Source organism: Megalops cyprinoides, chromosome 1, assembly GCF_013368585.1.
Source record: "Megalops cyprinoides isolate fMegCyp1 chromosome 1, fMegCyp1.pri, whole genome shotgun sequence".
Lineage (NCBI taxonomy): Eukaryota > Metazoa > Chordata > Actinopteri > Elopiformes > Megalopidae > Megalops > Megalops cyprinoides.
In genome coordinates, this window is record NC_050583.1 from 38,722,159 (window position 1) to 38,738,454 (window position 16,296).

At 45.8% G+C, this 16,296-nt stretch overlaps 1 protein-coding gene across 3 annotated transcripts in view; it reads right to left on the reverse strand.

Moving 5' to 3' along the window:
* Positions 1–16,296, reverse strand: part of LOC118788155 (voltage-dependent L-type calcium channel subunit beta-1-like) — a 47,279-nt gene that overhangs the window by 27,601 nt on the left and 3,382 nt on the right. For 2 of the 3 annotated variants that reach the window (XM_036544057.1, XM_036544049.1), the window contains exon 2: positions 15,150–15,236. In XM_036544057.1, coding sequence (XP_036399950.1) covers positions 15,150–15,236 — 87 coding nt within the window. Of the gene's footprint in view, positions 1–6,874; positions 7,035–15,149; positions 15,237–16,296 lie in introns of those variants that run through there. The other variant, XM_036544066.1, reaches the window with a different exon arrangement.

Here is a 16,296-nt window from a genome sequence, read left to right on the forward strand (position 1 = left end):
GCCACAGACCTGCCAGTGAAGGTGGGGGAGGAGCAAATACACAATCAGATGTGCTACTGACTGCTCTCCTCAGTTCACATCATTTCACAAAGTAGCTACTGGCAGGCTGAGCTTACACCTGCTTATCTCTGACACGACATGAACGGAGGGAGAAACGGGAAAGCGCTTTGCATAATGAAGGTTGTAAAAAAAGTGCCCTGGGGGTTGGAAACATGTTAACAATGTTGTCATTTCAGTAACAATGCAACTGCTGCTAACTGCTCCATAAAAGACGGAGCGGGGCAGAACGCTCACAATTCTCTTTCTTAACTGAAACCCCCCATTTGCTCAAAGCGGTGCGACTGTCTGTGTGGGGAAATACAGAATCCTTATTAAAATCACGTTCAGATTAATCTTGCTTGGCCTCTCTGCCCTCTTGTTCCTGTTATTATAGTGTTATCAATGTTTGCTCATCAAAATGCTTGTGTAATTCTTCAGAACGCAGCATCCACCCGCCCTTTGCCTCCTGCTCGGCAGTGGAAACAATAGGGGAACAGATGGGGCTGGCTGCTGTTGCCCAGAGTCGGTACTGATTCCTCAGAGAGCTGTCACAAAGCAATATGAGAGTGCTGGTGAATCAGGCAAAACCAGTCGGCCATATAGTCACTACCAACCATGAGACGTTTCCCTTCTCAGGGAAGAGGATTTTGATCCTCCTCATTTCTGTTCTTCAGCATTCAATGGCAACCCAAATAACAGCTTGAGCGTATGATCAGACAAGATGCAACTAATTCCAAAAGCCGTAATCAAAATACCAAAATGCAGATAAAAATACAGGAAGAGACCCATGGAAAAAAAGTGAGAATACTTTCACTTACAGCAAGAACAATGTTCAAGAGAAGCTAGAATGGGACATCACTACACTCTGCAGTGTGGTTCCAAGAGTCACGGAGATGAACGTAGCATGTCCTTTAGCAGATAAGAGGTTTTTTTGGTCGTGAGGCACACTATATGGCCAAAAGCATGTGGACAACCCTCCTAATTATTGAGTTCAGGTGTTTCAGCCACACCGATTGTTAACAGGTGCATAAAATCAAGCACATAGCCATGCAATCTCCATAGACAAACCTTGGAAGCAGAATGGGTCATACTAGAGAACTCAGTGACTTTAAACGTGGCACTGTCATAGGATGCCATCTTCGCCACAAGTCAGTTTGCGAAATTTCTGCCCTGCTACATCTGCACCAGTCAACTGTAGGGGCTATTATTGTCAAGTGGAAGCGTCTAGGGCCAACAACAGCTCAGCCACGAAGCGGTAAACCACGCGGAGCCGCTGAGTGCTGAAGCGTGTAGCAAGTAAAAACCGCCTATCCTCTGTTGAATCACTCACTACAGAGTTCCAAACTGTCTCTGGCTGCAACCTCAGCACAAGAACTGTGCGTCAGGAGCTTCATGAAATGGGTTTCCATGGCCGAGCAGCTGCACACAAGCCCAACATCACTATGCGCAATGGCAAGCAACGGCTGGAGTGGTGCAAAGCATGCCGCCAATGGACTCTGGAGCAGTGGACACGCGTTCTCTGGAGTGTTGAATCACACTTCACTATCTGGCAGTCTGAGGGACGAATCTGGGTTTGGCTGCCAAGGGGGGGGGGGGGGGGGGGGCAACTCCATATTAATGCCCATGGTTTTAGAATGGGATGTCCAATGTCCAATAAGCTCATATAGGTGTGACGGTCAGGTGTCCACATGCTTTTGGCCATATCGTGTAGGTTCCCAGCTCCTGAACAGATGGGCTGGAGCTTGGCCTCTTCACATCCTTGAAAAGAAGGACACATTTCACTGCATGTATGCTGTTTGGTAGAGCTGCTAAGCTCTGGGTTTTGTCTTAGAGCAACAGTGTTGGATACAATCTTGGAGGAGAAATGCTAAACACGGCCTGCTAGGATTGGTCCCTACAGAGTTCTGATACGTGCCTACAGCCAGACTGAGCACAACAACCTACACAGCCACAGACACAGAAAAAAAGTCACAAGCACAAAGTCAACACAACAGTTTCATTCAGAGGATAAATGTCCTGAACAAGGGTCTTATGAACTCTGTGGGGTAATTACTACAGAAAACATCATTGTTCCTTCGCCAATCCTTTATGAAGACAAACTTCCAAGTGAAGCTAAGAAGAACCAAAGCAACACTTCTTAGCATGCAATAATCTTGTTCAGATCATCATCAGCCCTTTGGGGTTGTTTAATAAGGAACTGTTACCACACAAACTCATTGCTTATGGATTCTGTTATTTATGTAAGGGGTCAAAATCTACATTTTGGCATAATCTATATGCATGGAGCATAACCTTGATGACTGATAATGATGCTTTCAAAGCACAGTTTTGCTGAACCCCCATCCTAAATGACGCGATCAGAAATGATGCAGCACTGAGCTGCTGCCGCGAGGCTGTGGGAGGAAGATGGAAGTTATTCGTCAAGCTCTGTTTATCTGAGCACAGCTCTCTGATCTCTTACAGGCAGAGTGAATGCTGTGGATACGCACCCTGTGTATGGTGGACACTTTGCTGTTCCAAAATATTTCATTCCACTTTTGACGATGACAGCCCCTTGAAAATAACTTTCAAAGTTTGTTTTAGCTCTCTACAGCAGTGCAATGAAAACCACAAATTCATGAAATTGATCTAATTAGCGTGCTGGAGCCCTGCCTAAAGGCAGCAAAGCGTACGGAAACATGCAGCGATTACCGGAGAGGGACCAGACTTAAACCCGGCCACGGACGCGTCCGAAATGACTAGGCAGGAAGACAAAAGGCCGACGCTGTTTACTGGAGTCAGACAGGGCCATTAAGCTAATCACGTTTCCCGGCTGTTGCTGGGTTGCAATGGCGTGTGGTAAGTGAGCTGTCATCCGCCCCTGGATGGCGTGACCGCACCTGCCTGTGGCGAGAGCATGACAACCGGCTGCGAGGAGAGGTGCACACCGGGGGTCGGCGGCGTACTCTGTCCCCTCGCAACGGGGCTACGAATGTGACACCCGCGACGGCGGAGGTGCGGGACGAGGGTCAGGGCTGAATACACTCGCACGCACTTACGTGTAACATTCTCGTATTGTCATGATGGCTTTACAACAACGTTACAACAGCGATGTCGAAACGTTAATTGCCTGCTGGTACAAATCATGTACAAATGTTTGTGAGTACCTGCGTATGCGTGCGTGCCTGTGTGTATTCGCATGTGTGTGTGTGTGTGTCTTAGTTTGTGTGTTGTATGTTATGTATGGGTACGTACAGATGCGTGAATGTCCGTGTCTGCAAGCATATGTGTGTGGTTTTTCGTGTGAGTGCATGCACGTTTGTGCACACATGTGGGGTTGATGTGTATATTCTAACACCTCTTCTCTGCCATTGTAAATACAGAACATTTATTAGAGAACTTAACAGATGCAGAAAAAATGTGTGAGAGAAAGATCAGAAGTGGAGAGGATTTATTGCATGCTTTTGTCAGCACATAATAAAGCTTAGGACTTTTTATGATTGAGTTCTTTATGAACTGCCTATGGGGTAAGACATGACAGTATTTAAAACTGACTGACTTTGAACCTAATCTAGCCACCTGGGGTTGAAGTGACCCAGTTCGAGATGATAAAAGAGCAGACAATGTGGCTCCCGCTCAACACTCCACTAGCCATAGATTACATCTGAAACTGAACACAGTGCTCAGTTCAGATGTAAGATTCACTCACTGCAGATTACAGGTGAAAATGAAAATGATGCTCCACAAGGTATAAAAAACAATGCTTCACTTGCTGCAGATTACAATCAAAAATGGACATGAAATGTAGGTGTAAAACACAATGCTACACTACCTGTAGACTCTAAAAACGAAAGCTGACTATGCTGACCGTAGAGTAAACCCAAAACTGAAAACAACCCTTCTATTAATTCTGTGGCCTTTCTCAGTATCACTGTATTCACATCACATTACTGTTAAAAGGAGAGATAATTCATATGGCATTTTAAAAGACATTTATTAAACATCTGGGAGGCAGTAGTCTTCTTTCACTGGGCACAGTTTTACAAACAACTAGTCTACTTAATGCCACAAAAACCAGGATATGTGCTGACCCCAAGAGCCCTATTGGCTTGAATATATTTCCATGAAATACAATCTTATACTACAAAGGCTGCAAGATATTAATGTGCTGTCTTCCACACACATTGGCTCATGGGAAGAACTTTCCTGTGTTTATTCCAACCCCTTCAACTTAACGGGATCAATGATGACTATAAAAGGCCACAAGGGTTCTGCTAAGTACAAGATTTACAAACGCTGACCATCAGCTCGGAGCCTCCTCAGGCGCAGATCTACACTATATGGCCAAAAGCATGTGGACATCTGACCATGACACCTATATGAGCAGCTATAACAGCCTCCACTCTTCTGTGAAGGCTTTCCACAAGATTTTGTGTGTCCACAAGATGGAGTGTGTCTGTGAGAAATTGTGCCCATTCAGCCAAAAGAGCATTTGTGAGGTCAGGCACTGATATTGGACGAGAAGGCCTGGCTCGCAATAGGCGTTCTAATTCATTCCAAAGTTGTTCAATGGGGTTGAGGTCAGAGCTCTCTGCAGGCCACTGGAGTTCCTCCACACCAAACTCATCAAACCATGTCTTTATGGGCGTTGCTTTGTGCACAGGAGCACAGTCATGCTGGAACAGGAAAGGGCCTTCCCCAAAACTTCCCCACAAAGTTGGAAGCATACAATTGTCTAAAATGTCTTTGTATGCTGTAGCGTTAATGTTACCCTTCAGTGGAACTAAGGGGCCTAGCCCAAACCCTGAAAAACAGCCCCAGACCCAGTGCATTCCGGTAGGTAGCGCTCTCCTGGCATCCGCCAAACCCAGATTCGTCCATCAGACTGCCAGATAGTGAAGCGTGATTCATCGCTCCAAAGAATGCATTTCCACTGCTCCAGAGTCCATTGGCGGCGTGCTTTGCACCACTCCAGCCGTTGCTTGCCATTGCACATAGTGATGTTAGGCTTGCGTGCAGCTGCTCGGCCATGGAAACCCATTTCATGAAGCTCCCGACGCAGGGTTCTTGTGCTGAGGCTCCTAGACGCTTCCACTTGACAATAATAGCACTTACAGTTGACTGGTGCAGATGTAGCAGGGCAGAAATTTTGCAAACTGACCTGTGGCAAAGGTGGCATCCTATGACAGTCCCACGTTTAATGTCACTGAGCTCTCCAGTATGAACCATTCTACTTCCAAGGTTTGTCTATGGAGATTGCATGGCTATGTGCGTGACTTTATGTACCTATTAACAATCGGTGTGGCTGAAACACCTGAACTCAATAATTAGGTGGGGTGTCCACGTACTTTTGTCCATATAGTGTAGAAATGCTCACACTAGTGTTTGTTTTACACACCGTCCCCTTCAATGAGATAATGAAAAATAAATGCCATGACATCGCTCACCTGAATGAGCTTTCACTCTAACAAACTGCATCGGCCAAATAATGCATCTGCTCTGTTAAGCCAATCCTTGTGAGTGGCGCCTGACTAACGGAGAGGGATTACCAGTATGTGCACGGTTCGTCGCTACTTTCCTCACATTCAAAGCTCTGAGAGGACACAAGATGTTATGGATACACTGAGATTAGCTCTGCCACAGGTCGGGGTGCTGCTTTGCACCTGCTGCGTGACTGCCCACACCGGTTTCATTTCTGAACTACCGGCACAGGAATACATCAGGCACCATCGATGCCAATCCCCCAGCCCCACCCAAAACTGCTCACACAACACAGATCTGGCGCGGACGGCACGACGCGGCAGTCGCGGCTCATTGTGAGCGGATCGCGGCGGACGAACTCTGCCCCGGGAGAAGTGAGAGCGGCGGGAATAGCACAGGTTCGCCCCCGTTTCCCGACACCTCCAGCCGTGAGTCACTCGTCCCTTCTGATGCCTCACCACGCCGTCGTGCTGTCCCCTCCCTGCTCTCCCGCTCGCACGCGCTGACTCGCGCCGGGAGAACTGGGTCAGTGCACACGCAGCGACTGGAATGTGTCACCCGGACCTGAGGCTTTGAAGTGTTTTCCTGTATGATGATTACTGATATTCAATGCTGATATAAATATCCAGCCAGGCAATGCCTGCACTATATTGCCAGCTGGAGCAAATTTTCAGAGTATCCACACAAGGTAACATCTTATGGTAACACAATGTGCAGTGAAATAAGGGAAACATGCAGATTTCCAATCTCAGGTACAACTCACCCGTATATAGTAAAAATACACAGTGGATATGATATATGTATAAGTGAATGGAAAACAAATCCTGAAAAACCACTCAGAATAAACATCCACAGCTATACACAAAACCTTTACCGCTGCTTAGAATGAAATCACCTTAAGTATTATGACCAATTCATTTCTTAATGTGGATAAAAGTTCAACTTCTTCTGTAAATACAGAGACACATATAAACCCTTGAGCACACAAACGCACACTCTTGTGCGGGGGTCAGTCGTTGCAGAGGTCCCATGAGAGGAGTGGAGTGGCCGTAATGGCCAGTCAGCGAGCAGGGGGGACAGAGGAGTGACGGGAGGGTCTAATTAAAACCCAGCCGCCTGCAGCTGTGGCCCCGCTCAAAATGGAGTCTCACGAAGGGAGAGGTGGACAATGGAGGCAAACAACCAAAAAAAAAGTTCTTCCGAAACTCTATTCGCGTCCAGCTCAAAAGCACACGAGCAACTGTCAACTGCTTCTGACGGCATGCCCCCCGACGCTTACTGCCAGCCCCAGCCCCGGACCCTTTAAAGCGCGCATAGGCATGTCAAAGCCAAACTCCCCTCCGCTGAGGGGTGCAAACCCTGCAGTCCAGCTTACCACAAGGGGCCTGGGGAGTCTCTCGGTGGTCTCCATTCCGCGTTTGCCACACTCACCACACCGCTTCAAACCGGGGGGGCAGTGCAAGTCCAGTGAAGGGTGTGTAGGAGAGGCGGTCAGTGAGGGTGTGCGAGAGAGAGAATGAGTGAGTGAACATGCCAGAGAGTGACTAGAGAGAGAGAGAGAGAGAGAGAGAGGGACAGAGACAGAGAGAACGAGAGAGAGGAGCAAGGGGTCAGGTTGCAGGACTTGTGCTACATTTGCAAACTGGTGTAGTATATATAGCCTTGGCTGGACTGAAGCGGGGCCTGAGTAAAATTGGCTCCAGAAGGAGGCTCGGTATGTAGCCGTCAGCCATTCGGTCTGCCCCCTGACGTGGGAGCCCCCCACCGCCCCCACAGCAGACGGGACGCTGTCACTGTGTCACGGTGCATTAGAAGGCATGGGTGGGGGAGCTTTTCCACAGTAGTGGCAGAACAAGGACATCCAGTCCCAGGAAGTGGCCTCTGGCACGGGGTACTTTTAGTTGTCTGAGTCTGGGGGCTTCCTGTCTGTTCACAAATCCACCTCTAACAGGTATTACACACCAACAGGCGATCTTTCCTATAACTAAATTAAGCAGTAGATTGGAAAGCCAACTGAGTGGAAGGCTAACTATCGTGTCCTCTCCAGACAAAAAAGACAGACCTTATTTGATATGGAACTAGATCTTCATATCAATTAAAAAGAGACTGGAGCTTCAAACAACGTGTTTTGCTTTGCACAGTTTTTCCTGTTAAGAAGCTTCCATGACAATCGAGTCTTCCACACCACCCTCACTGTCGCCAAGTGATGCTCACCCTTCTCTGAAACTGGCCAGTTTGGTCTGACTTCTGTCATGTCACTACCAGGATAGGTACCCATCAGCAGCCTCCCAGACCTACCGCAAACCTACCACAACCTTGCACATGCTACACGGGTCCGTGCCGGACACATAACGTGTCTTTCAGTTTGGGAGCCATGTAACACATTATTAATAGGGCATGAGCTAGAGAATAACAAATTTCCTGGTGAACACTATCAGTGACAGAGAAGACATGTCAGACTGGATGCTAATGTGATAATTATTCTGTTTTCGAAGCCAATTATACAGCTCTGTGCAGATTTACTTACATCTATTCAGTCCCTGTTGGGTTAAGCAAACAGACTATTAAACTCACCTAAGCGTGACACTCATCTGGGCTTGTGCTAAAGCCAAAAGGTCATTTTTTCTTATAAAGAGGAGACTGGATACTGGAGATAAGTAGGGTCATTGCTTGAGTAGTTATACTTTACAGTGCTACTGCTGTAAGCAAAGTGTGGGCCCCCAATTTTTCTGAGCCGCAAAGCTGCTGATGGAACTGTGCTTTACTATTACTAATGTTTGGAAGCTGAATTTCTGTTATTCAATGGACTTTCCAAAATGTTTCTGTGTGTTACTGAATCTATGAGTTTCTGTGAGTTAAACTGCAATGTTTACACAAAGATGTAGGGGACTGAAGATCCACTAACTGCTGTAATGTTTAACTGCAGTGTAATTGAGCATTTGTTCATGAGTATGTGCCTTTGTGAAGTTTTGATCTTCACTACCATATTTAAATATCATTTAAAATCATTTAAAATAATTATAATGGTAGCAGATGGAAGAAAGTAGTTAAAAGTCAACAAAAACAAATTTACTTATTTATTCAAAATAACAGCTTTTGCCCTACACATACAAACACATACACATTCATACACACACACACACACGCACGCACGCACACAAACACGATATCATAGGGTTAACACTGCAACATAAATTCCACTCTGGGACATTTTTGACCCTAAAAAAAGGTAAAATAGAAGATATTGGCAAACCACTCCCACGCTCCCCCACTCAACAGCCCACCTCCTTACTTAACTGACCCAATTACAGGGGAAAACACTGCCAGTAGCTTGCTTCAGTTCAGTACAGTAGAATGAAGCATAGTACAGTTTGGCTACACCCTGTTCAGTTCAGTTTGTCATAGAGGGACTGCAGTCTCTGTTCTCTGAGACAAGGCCTGGTCAAGTGCTGCTCAAGGGGCTGATGACAGGCATACAGACTGGGCTGGAGAGGTTAACACGTCTGTCCATGGAAACAGACTGTACAAACAGTAGGTGGCTTAGAGCCCAGCCACACGATGAACTTTACCTAGCACCGCAGAGCTGTCTGTTCTTCCAGATATACAGCAGAGGAATAGGATGAACAGGCCCAAAGCACAAGAAACAATGGAGTGTATTACTTTTAATAATATAAAAAAAAGACATTTCTGAAACACTTAAAGCAAAAATTACAATATATAAAGGTAGCATGGGTCAAATAACATTCACGGTAAGGAGGAAAACCAAATGTTGTTTTACATTGCAGCCTTTGGCAAAGAAATGCATCCACATACCACACTGTTTGGGAATACCAGGTTACTCTTATGATGCTGATGTTGTGGAAAATTGAAGCCTTAGTCTGCCCTTAGTCTGGGGTTCAGCCTTAGTGTGCCTTTTCAACATTTACACTTCCTGCTAGTACCTTCTGTACTACTAGAGAACAGTGAGGAAGCGGGACAACCAAAGCGCCAGCTGATTTTAGACACAACAAAGCATCTTAGCGACCACACTACCCTGTGCACACGTGAATCATGCCACAAAAAATAAAAGGTTAGAATTTCTTGACCGTGAATAAGTGAAACTTGTAAAAAGAAAAAATGTTCCACTATGACCAGAAAACAAGACAGAGTAGAGAAGACTCTGTTCACATTGAGAAGGACGATGATGTCAACTCCTAATATAAACATCACTTATTAACAATGGGAAAATGCTTTGATAAATTGAACTATTGGAATTGAACTGAGGCTGTGTATTTTTTACAGCATGCAGAAGGTCCCTGTACTATTTATCATCAGGGTAATGTGCCTTACAGCTAATATATTATGCTCTATTCTCATAAGAGGCAATTAAAAGTAATTACAAGATGTGAAGCAGCACACTGACAAATATTAGTAATTTACCCAAGCAAAAGTGAGGGAAATAAGGGAAGTGTGTAAAGCTGGTCTCATAGATTACAGCTGGCCACTCACTTCTAGGGGCGACAAGGAAGTGCCCCAAACCAGCATAACTTTACCCCAGGAACGTGTGCTTGGTGTGTGGCTTTATTTTGCAGCCACCCTGCCCGCCGGCACTCCCTGAGCGACCCACGTTAGATTAGGAGGCAGCTGCTTGAGTAACAGAGACCCCATGGCTGACAACATCATCAGAGCAATGACAGCACCCACCCATGTATCTGTACCAGCTATTCCCCTGGTAACAGAGGTGCAGTTAAACACTCCCCCCCCCACACACACACACACACGCACATACGCGCACACACACAGATCCCCACTCAACCCTCCCCCCTCCTTCCCACTGTGCCTGCATACTGAGGGGGAACTCAGAGGCTCTGTCTCCATGGAAACCAGGCCAGTGTACCACTTCCACGGTTGGCTGAGGATGACTGTGGGGGCGCATGCGTGTGTGTGTGTGTGTGTGTGTGTGTGTGTGTGTGTGTGTGTGTGTGTCTGAGTGTGAGAGAGACAGAGACACTGAGATAGAGTGTGAGGGTGGGTGTGAGACAGAGGGGGAGAGAGAGAGAGAGAGAGAGAGAGAGAGGAAGTGCATGTGTGTTCAAGTGAGTATATTTGAGGGGACTCCATGAAAATCGATAAGGGTACTTAGTGTACTGCACATAGCATGTAGATACAAATATACCACATCTTGAATTAAGAGATGCACCTATTTTTAAAGAAAGAATTATATCACTCCATCTGTCAATCTGCACAACTGCCCGTCTGCTTCTCCACATGCATCTCTCCACACATCACCCTAGCGCCCCTTCATGCCTCCCAACTCACAACCTTAGTCCCCCAACCCCCTCCCCCGCCCGCCTGCCTGTCAGCACAGATCAAACAAGTCGCTGTGACTAATTAAGCAATTAAAAGCACAGAAAGCAAGCTGATCACAGAGGAGGGGAGCAGCGGTAACTGAGCTCATGATGATGAAGTGCGGCCATTAGCGCACTGGGCTACACCACAACACGCGCTTCTCTCAGACCCGTCACAGGGACGGAGATAATGAGGGGCCACGACAGGACACGGGGGCCCCGTTGACCTTTCAGACTCAACCGAGGGGATAGCTCCCCACCGCCTCGTTACCATGTGAGGGGGGCTAGGCAGCACAACACGCAGACCGGGTGGCTAAATGTCACCCAGCTGTTGCAGCTCTTTCCTTCCTCAAACTGACAACCGTGATCTGTGGATTCATCAAAGCACTAGCACTACACAGAATGCTTTGGTACCTGGTAAACCGTGCCAAGGTGAGGCACGCCTATGAATGACTCACTATATCTGAGTCTCCTACTGCAGACGCCATACTCATCTATACCAGCCTCACATATGGGAGCTAAAAAAACAGGAGGACACAACTGCCGTTTCCCTGAGAAACACGCTTCAGCCGCATTCTCAAGTGCAAATGCAGCCAAATAAAACATGCCACACAAATAGAATTATTCAGCTATGAAACGCTTTTGAGAATACCACAATCCAGTAACATTTACCTTACCTAATATGTCTACTTATAACTGACACTGTGACCACCATTCTCAGAAATCCCTACATACCATGGATATGTTAAAATAATATTTAAAAATTCTGATAATTAATATTACAAATGACTATAATTCTGAAACCAGGTTTTTTTTTATCAATAATTATCTAATATGCCATTCTCACACAGTAGCCTGGAATCCATTGTTCTTCAAGTCATTTGCTGAAAATTGGGCTGTATTTGTCTGCTCCAATGTTAAACAGTATATCTTCATTATCCAGCTAGCAAAACTGACTATTTTCAGTAAGTAGTTTTGACTTTAGGGACAGTGTCAGTGTCTGGCTGTGTTTACATGCAAATTTTGTTTTGAACAAGAGAAGCTATTTGCATATTTGTTGCAACACTAACAACTCAATAATGCTCTACATATTTAAACCACAAAATATTTATCCTTACCCCTGACTCCATAACCTAAGAACTCATGGAAGAGACGTTCATCTTTCAACTTTCATAAATTTCTAAATGTGGAGTGGTGTATGTTACCACCAAAGGAGATTTAGGACACAGTAGTGCTGGTGTCCTTTGTCACCCTTTCAGTCTTCCTATAGTGAAAATCACCACTTGGAAATCGTTTCCCATTTTTTTATGCTTTTCCCCCTTTAGGCAACCCTGCTATGGAATCGCCAATTGTACATTAGGCTTATCTTCTCTCCCTGCACAAATACTGAAGTGAGACAAATGAAGCCCTGTTATGCATTTGCATGCAGAGAATAGCTATTTTTCATGCTACTTCTCAAACTGGAGGATAGGTGCTACTCCACTGACATCACCTAATCAACTCATGGGGATCCCATGAGTCACAGGGTGCCTGGGACACAAGGTGCCTGAGCTGACTTACCCATTCCCTAAACCTACGCGTCATGGGCTCCTGGTCGTTTCCAGCAGATGACATGGGTTTCAGGGCTCGGCCTGCGCTCTAGGTCAGTGCCTTGCCTTCTGGGCCCCTCGCAAGCATATACATGAGTGTCATCATGCTTTTGTTTTCAAAGAAGTCAGACCACCTCTGCAAATGGTATATAGTGTTTGATCGTTAGCATCAGATGATTGTCAACTTCGTACCTTGCAATAAATCTGTTATTTTTAAAATACTACATTGTGAGTTATCTACCTTTAGACTTTGGATGAACCTATCAATACATTTGGAAGCTATGATTAATGTTACCCTTCCATATTGTCAGCCTGCATACCACCAGCTATATGTGGTTTGCTGCGCTATCTTGGAGGACCCTTCATGCAAACACGAGCTAAAAACATCCTCAGATGACCCTTGATTGCCAAAAATTGCATTCAGATTAAATCAAGCAATTAGCGTAAATGGCAAATAAACAAGACAAGGATTCATCCTTTTGCAGAGCCACAGCTAAAAGTAAGAGAGAAATTCTCTCCTTTCCAGTTGTTTTTGAAGAGCTGTGAATATTTCCATTTCAGCTCTGTAGACAGTCTGAGGTTGCGATGGCAGTGGTGTTCATGCAGTGAAAAAAAGAGAGATGTCCTCTCTTGCTTTCAATTCCCCCCGGTCCCTGGGTAGTGCCTTTACTGCAATATTTAAGCAGCTTGAAAAAAACGTTACACAGCGCCAGACCAACCGGAATTCACCGTTTATCATAATTACAGTAAGGCAGTTCCATGCAGTTTGATGGTGGAAGAGAATTCAGCAGTTCGGCAGCATTTTTACATTTTATAAACAGCTGCAGACAGATGGAGTGGAGCCAAAACACTATCTCAATTCCAACTAAGCAGCCGGACATTCAACTGGATAAAAATCAGACCATATCACTTGTGATTCTGGTGAAATACCCGTGAAGTTATTTCAGATGAACAGCACAGTGTAAACAAACAGAAACCGTCTGAAGCAACTCAAGAGCTCTCTTGCCAGAGTAAAGACACATATGGTTTAGAACTATGATGCTGCAACTGGTGTGAGATCCAGGTGTCTGGATGTGTAAATAGGGTTGGGTGGTTCTACGTTTATATGGCTATGTTCTGTGGGGAGCCACAAAGACATGGACACCTTTTCTGACATGAATATGCATAAGCTGATTCACTGACAGCTTGTCCACACGGCCCCTACATAGTTTTGTGTTCTCCTTTCTGCTCTCGATAAGGTCAGGTTTACACGCAATATAGTTACCAAAGCGTTTCCCAAACCTCTCCTGGAGGACCCCTTGTCCTGCATGTTTTAGATCTCTCCCTGCTCCGACACAGCTGATTCAAATGATCAACTCTTTATGAACTCCTGAAGTTGCTTAATAACAAATTGATCATTTGAATCAGCTGTGTTGGAGCAGGGAGAGATCTAAAACATGCAGGACAAGGGGTCCTCCAGGAGAGGTTTGGGAAACGCTATGGTAACATATGGGGGAGGTTATCACAGCTGTCAGTTGCACCAGAGGTAGGAAGGAAAAGTGGTTGTCAGGACCCCTTAGTATGCTAATGAGCATTAACTTGTGCATGTGACCATGAAGCATAGCTAACCAAAAGCGGCACTTTCACAGTAGACAACCGTGCAAGAGCTACAGAACAGAACTAGCTTGTTGACTAGCCAACAACTAAAAGTGTAATTTTTTATTGGGGCTAAACTTGAAAAACCCAGCCTGTCTTGTCAAGGAAGTTTAGGCAAAGCAGACTCAAAGGGACTATCACATTACGCCTTGGGTTCAAGCCACAAAGATGTCAAGGCACTGCATAATAGCAGCACATTCGGGAATAAAGATGCCATCTTCGATTGTTTTGCAGATCCTACCTTTAATGGATGCATTCATCGTTCGTAACAAAGTGATCCAAAAACAAGCTGGCGGACAGCACTCTTGCATCGGTACAACTGTAGCAGCATATTAGCACAACTCTAGCAGTCAAATTAATTGTGAATGAGTTCTGTTATGTCCTCACAGTGTCACGCACGTATATGAGTGAAATCTATCTTTGGCTAAACGTATAGGTTACAATGACGCCAAACATGGATTAAGACATTAACAAATGCGCAGGCATAAGATTTTTCAATAGAACTGACATTTCTGTCATTTCTTGTTATGCATGTGCTCATGGCACAAGTAATTGATGGAAAACAGCTTGTGAATGTGTTTAGACTGAAACACACTTGGAAAACAGGAAATGTATTCATTCCTGATTTTTACAGTCAGCTTCCGTACATGTGCAAACTGCACACCCTAATTTCCCTACACATGCCCCTATAGTGGCCATGAACAAAAAAGGGCATATAATAAAAGTAGCAACTGAGTGGAAGCAATGGTGGCTGCCAGGGCAGTAAACAATATATAAGAGTGAGAATGAGGCAGAGGGGGTGCTAAGGGATTGCAAGAGGGACAGGAATGCAAAAGTAGCACACAGCAAAGCGATACAGAAAAACAAGAGAGACTGGGGTTTAGGTTAGACTGCGGACAGTTGAGGGATTATGTATCTATTATTCACCATGGGGCAAGGAATTTTGTGCCAAAGAGACCTGTCATCTCCTATCCCTTAGAGCCCTCCTGACTCCAAAATCTGTTTCCCCTCCCAAAGTCCCCTGGCCATCATGGAGCCGAGTGAATGGAGAGAAGGAGAGATGCCAGGGAGGGGTGTCCAGGTGGGAGAGTGAGCCTACCTGCCGGACGAAGCTGTTGGAGGTGGTGTCGGAGGAGGTGCTGCCATCGGAGCGCTTGAAGCGGCTCTTCCGCTTGGCGTACTTCCCCTGTGGAGAGGAGGAGAGACATATGGCCATCAGAGGGGAGGAGGCTGAGAGATGGCGGGAGGGCGGGCAGGGAGCCCGAGCGACAGACGTCACACAGCAGACTCAGACGGGGATGTCACACTGGGGTCACACACACGCAGCTGTGACAACGAAATCCGTACATCACGACAGAGGCTGACCTTTCAGAAACGCGGCAGTGCCTCGGGGGATGTCGACAGAAATCGGAGGTGAAGAAAGGCAGTGCAATCATGAAAATCATGAGTGTATCATGAAAACTAAGCCTGTGAGAACCCTGGTGCGGATGGAGAGGAAACACCCCCATGAACACAGCACCATCTTCAGATGTCACTGAGACACGCCCGTTAGTGCTCTGAGGCCATGGTGTGCTTTGGGTGGATCAAGCACACTCAGCTACATGGCATCAGATATACATGAACTAGCCAAAGCAAACCAAGCTAAAACTACTGCTGTTACTCCTATACCCAAATCTAGCCTTGTGTGCACCACCAAATATTATAAAAGAGAGGTGTGGTGTACATGTCCATGACAACCTGCAAAATCTGAAGCAGGAATTGCACACTTTGTCAAGAGCTCCTTTTCACGCTAAGAGCAGAGGTGTCAAACTGAAGGTGAGGCAAATTGGGTTGGGGACCTTATTTATGACCGGTTGTGGGCTGGAAAGCTATAATCTGATTGGTCAGATCTGGCAAATTGTTTACGTGGCTCAGACAGGTCACCCAATTGAATTAAGCCCCCACTGTGGCTTCGTTGCCATGGTGACGCAGTGCCCACTGATTGCATTTGGTGCCAGTTAGGACACTGATGGATAGGATGGCTTGTCCTCATGTTAGCTTTACATGATAAGACACACAGGCGGACTAATGTCACGGCTTCTCCAGTGTGACCTTCAACGCACACACACATGCACACCCATAAACATGTGGTCTGCTCTACTCTCTTACAGCTGCTCTTACACCTCACCTGACACCCAAATAACTTTTATTTGAGCGCAAAATTGATCTTATGAAAAATTACAGGTTTTTCTTCTGTGTTCCATTAA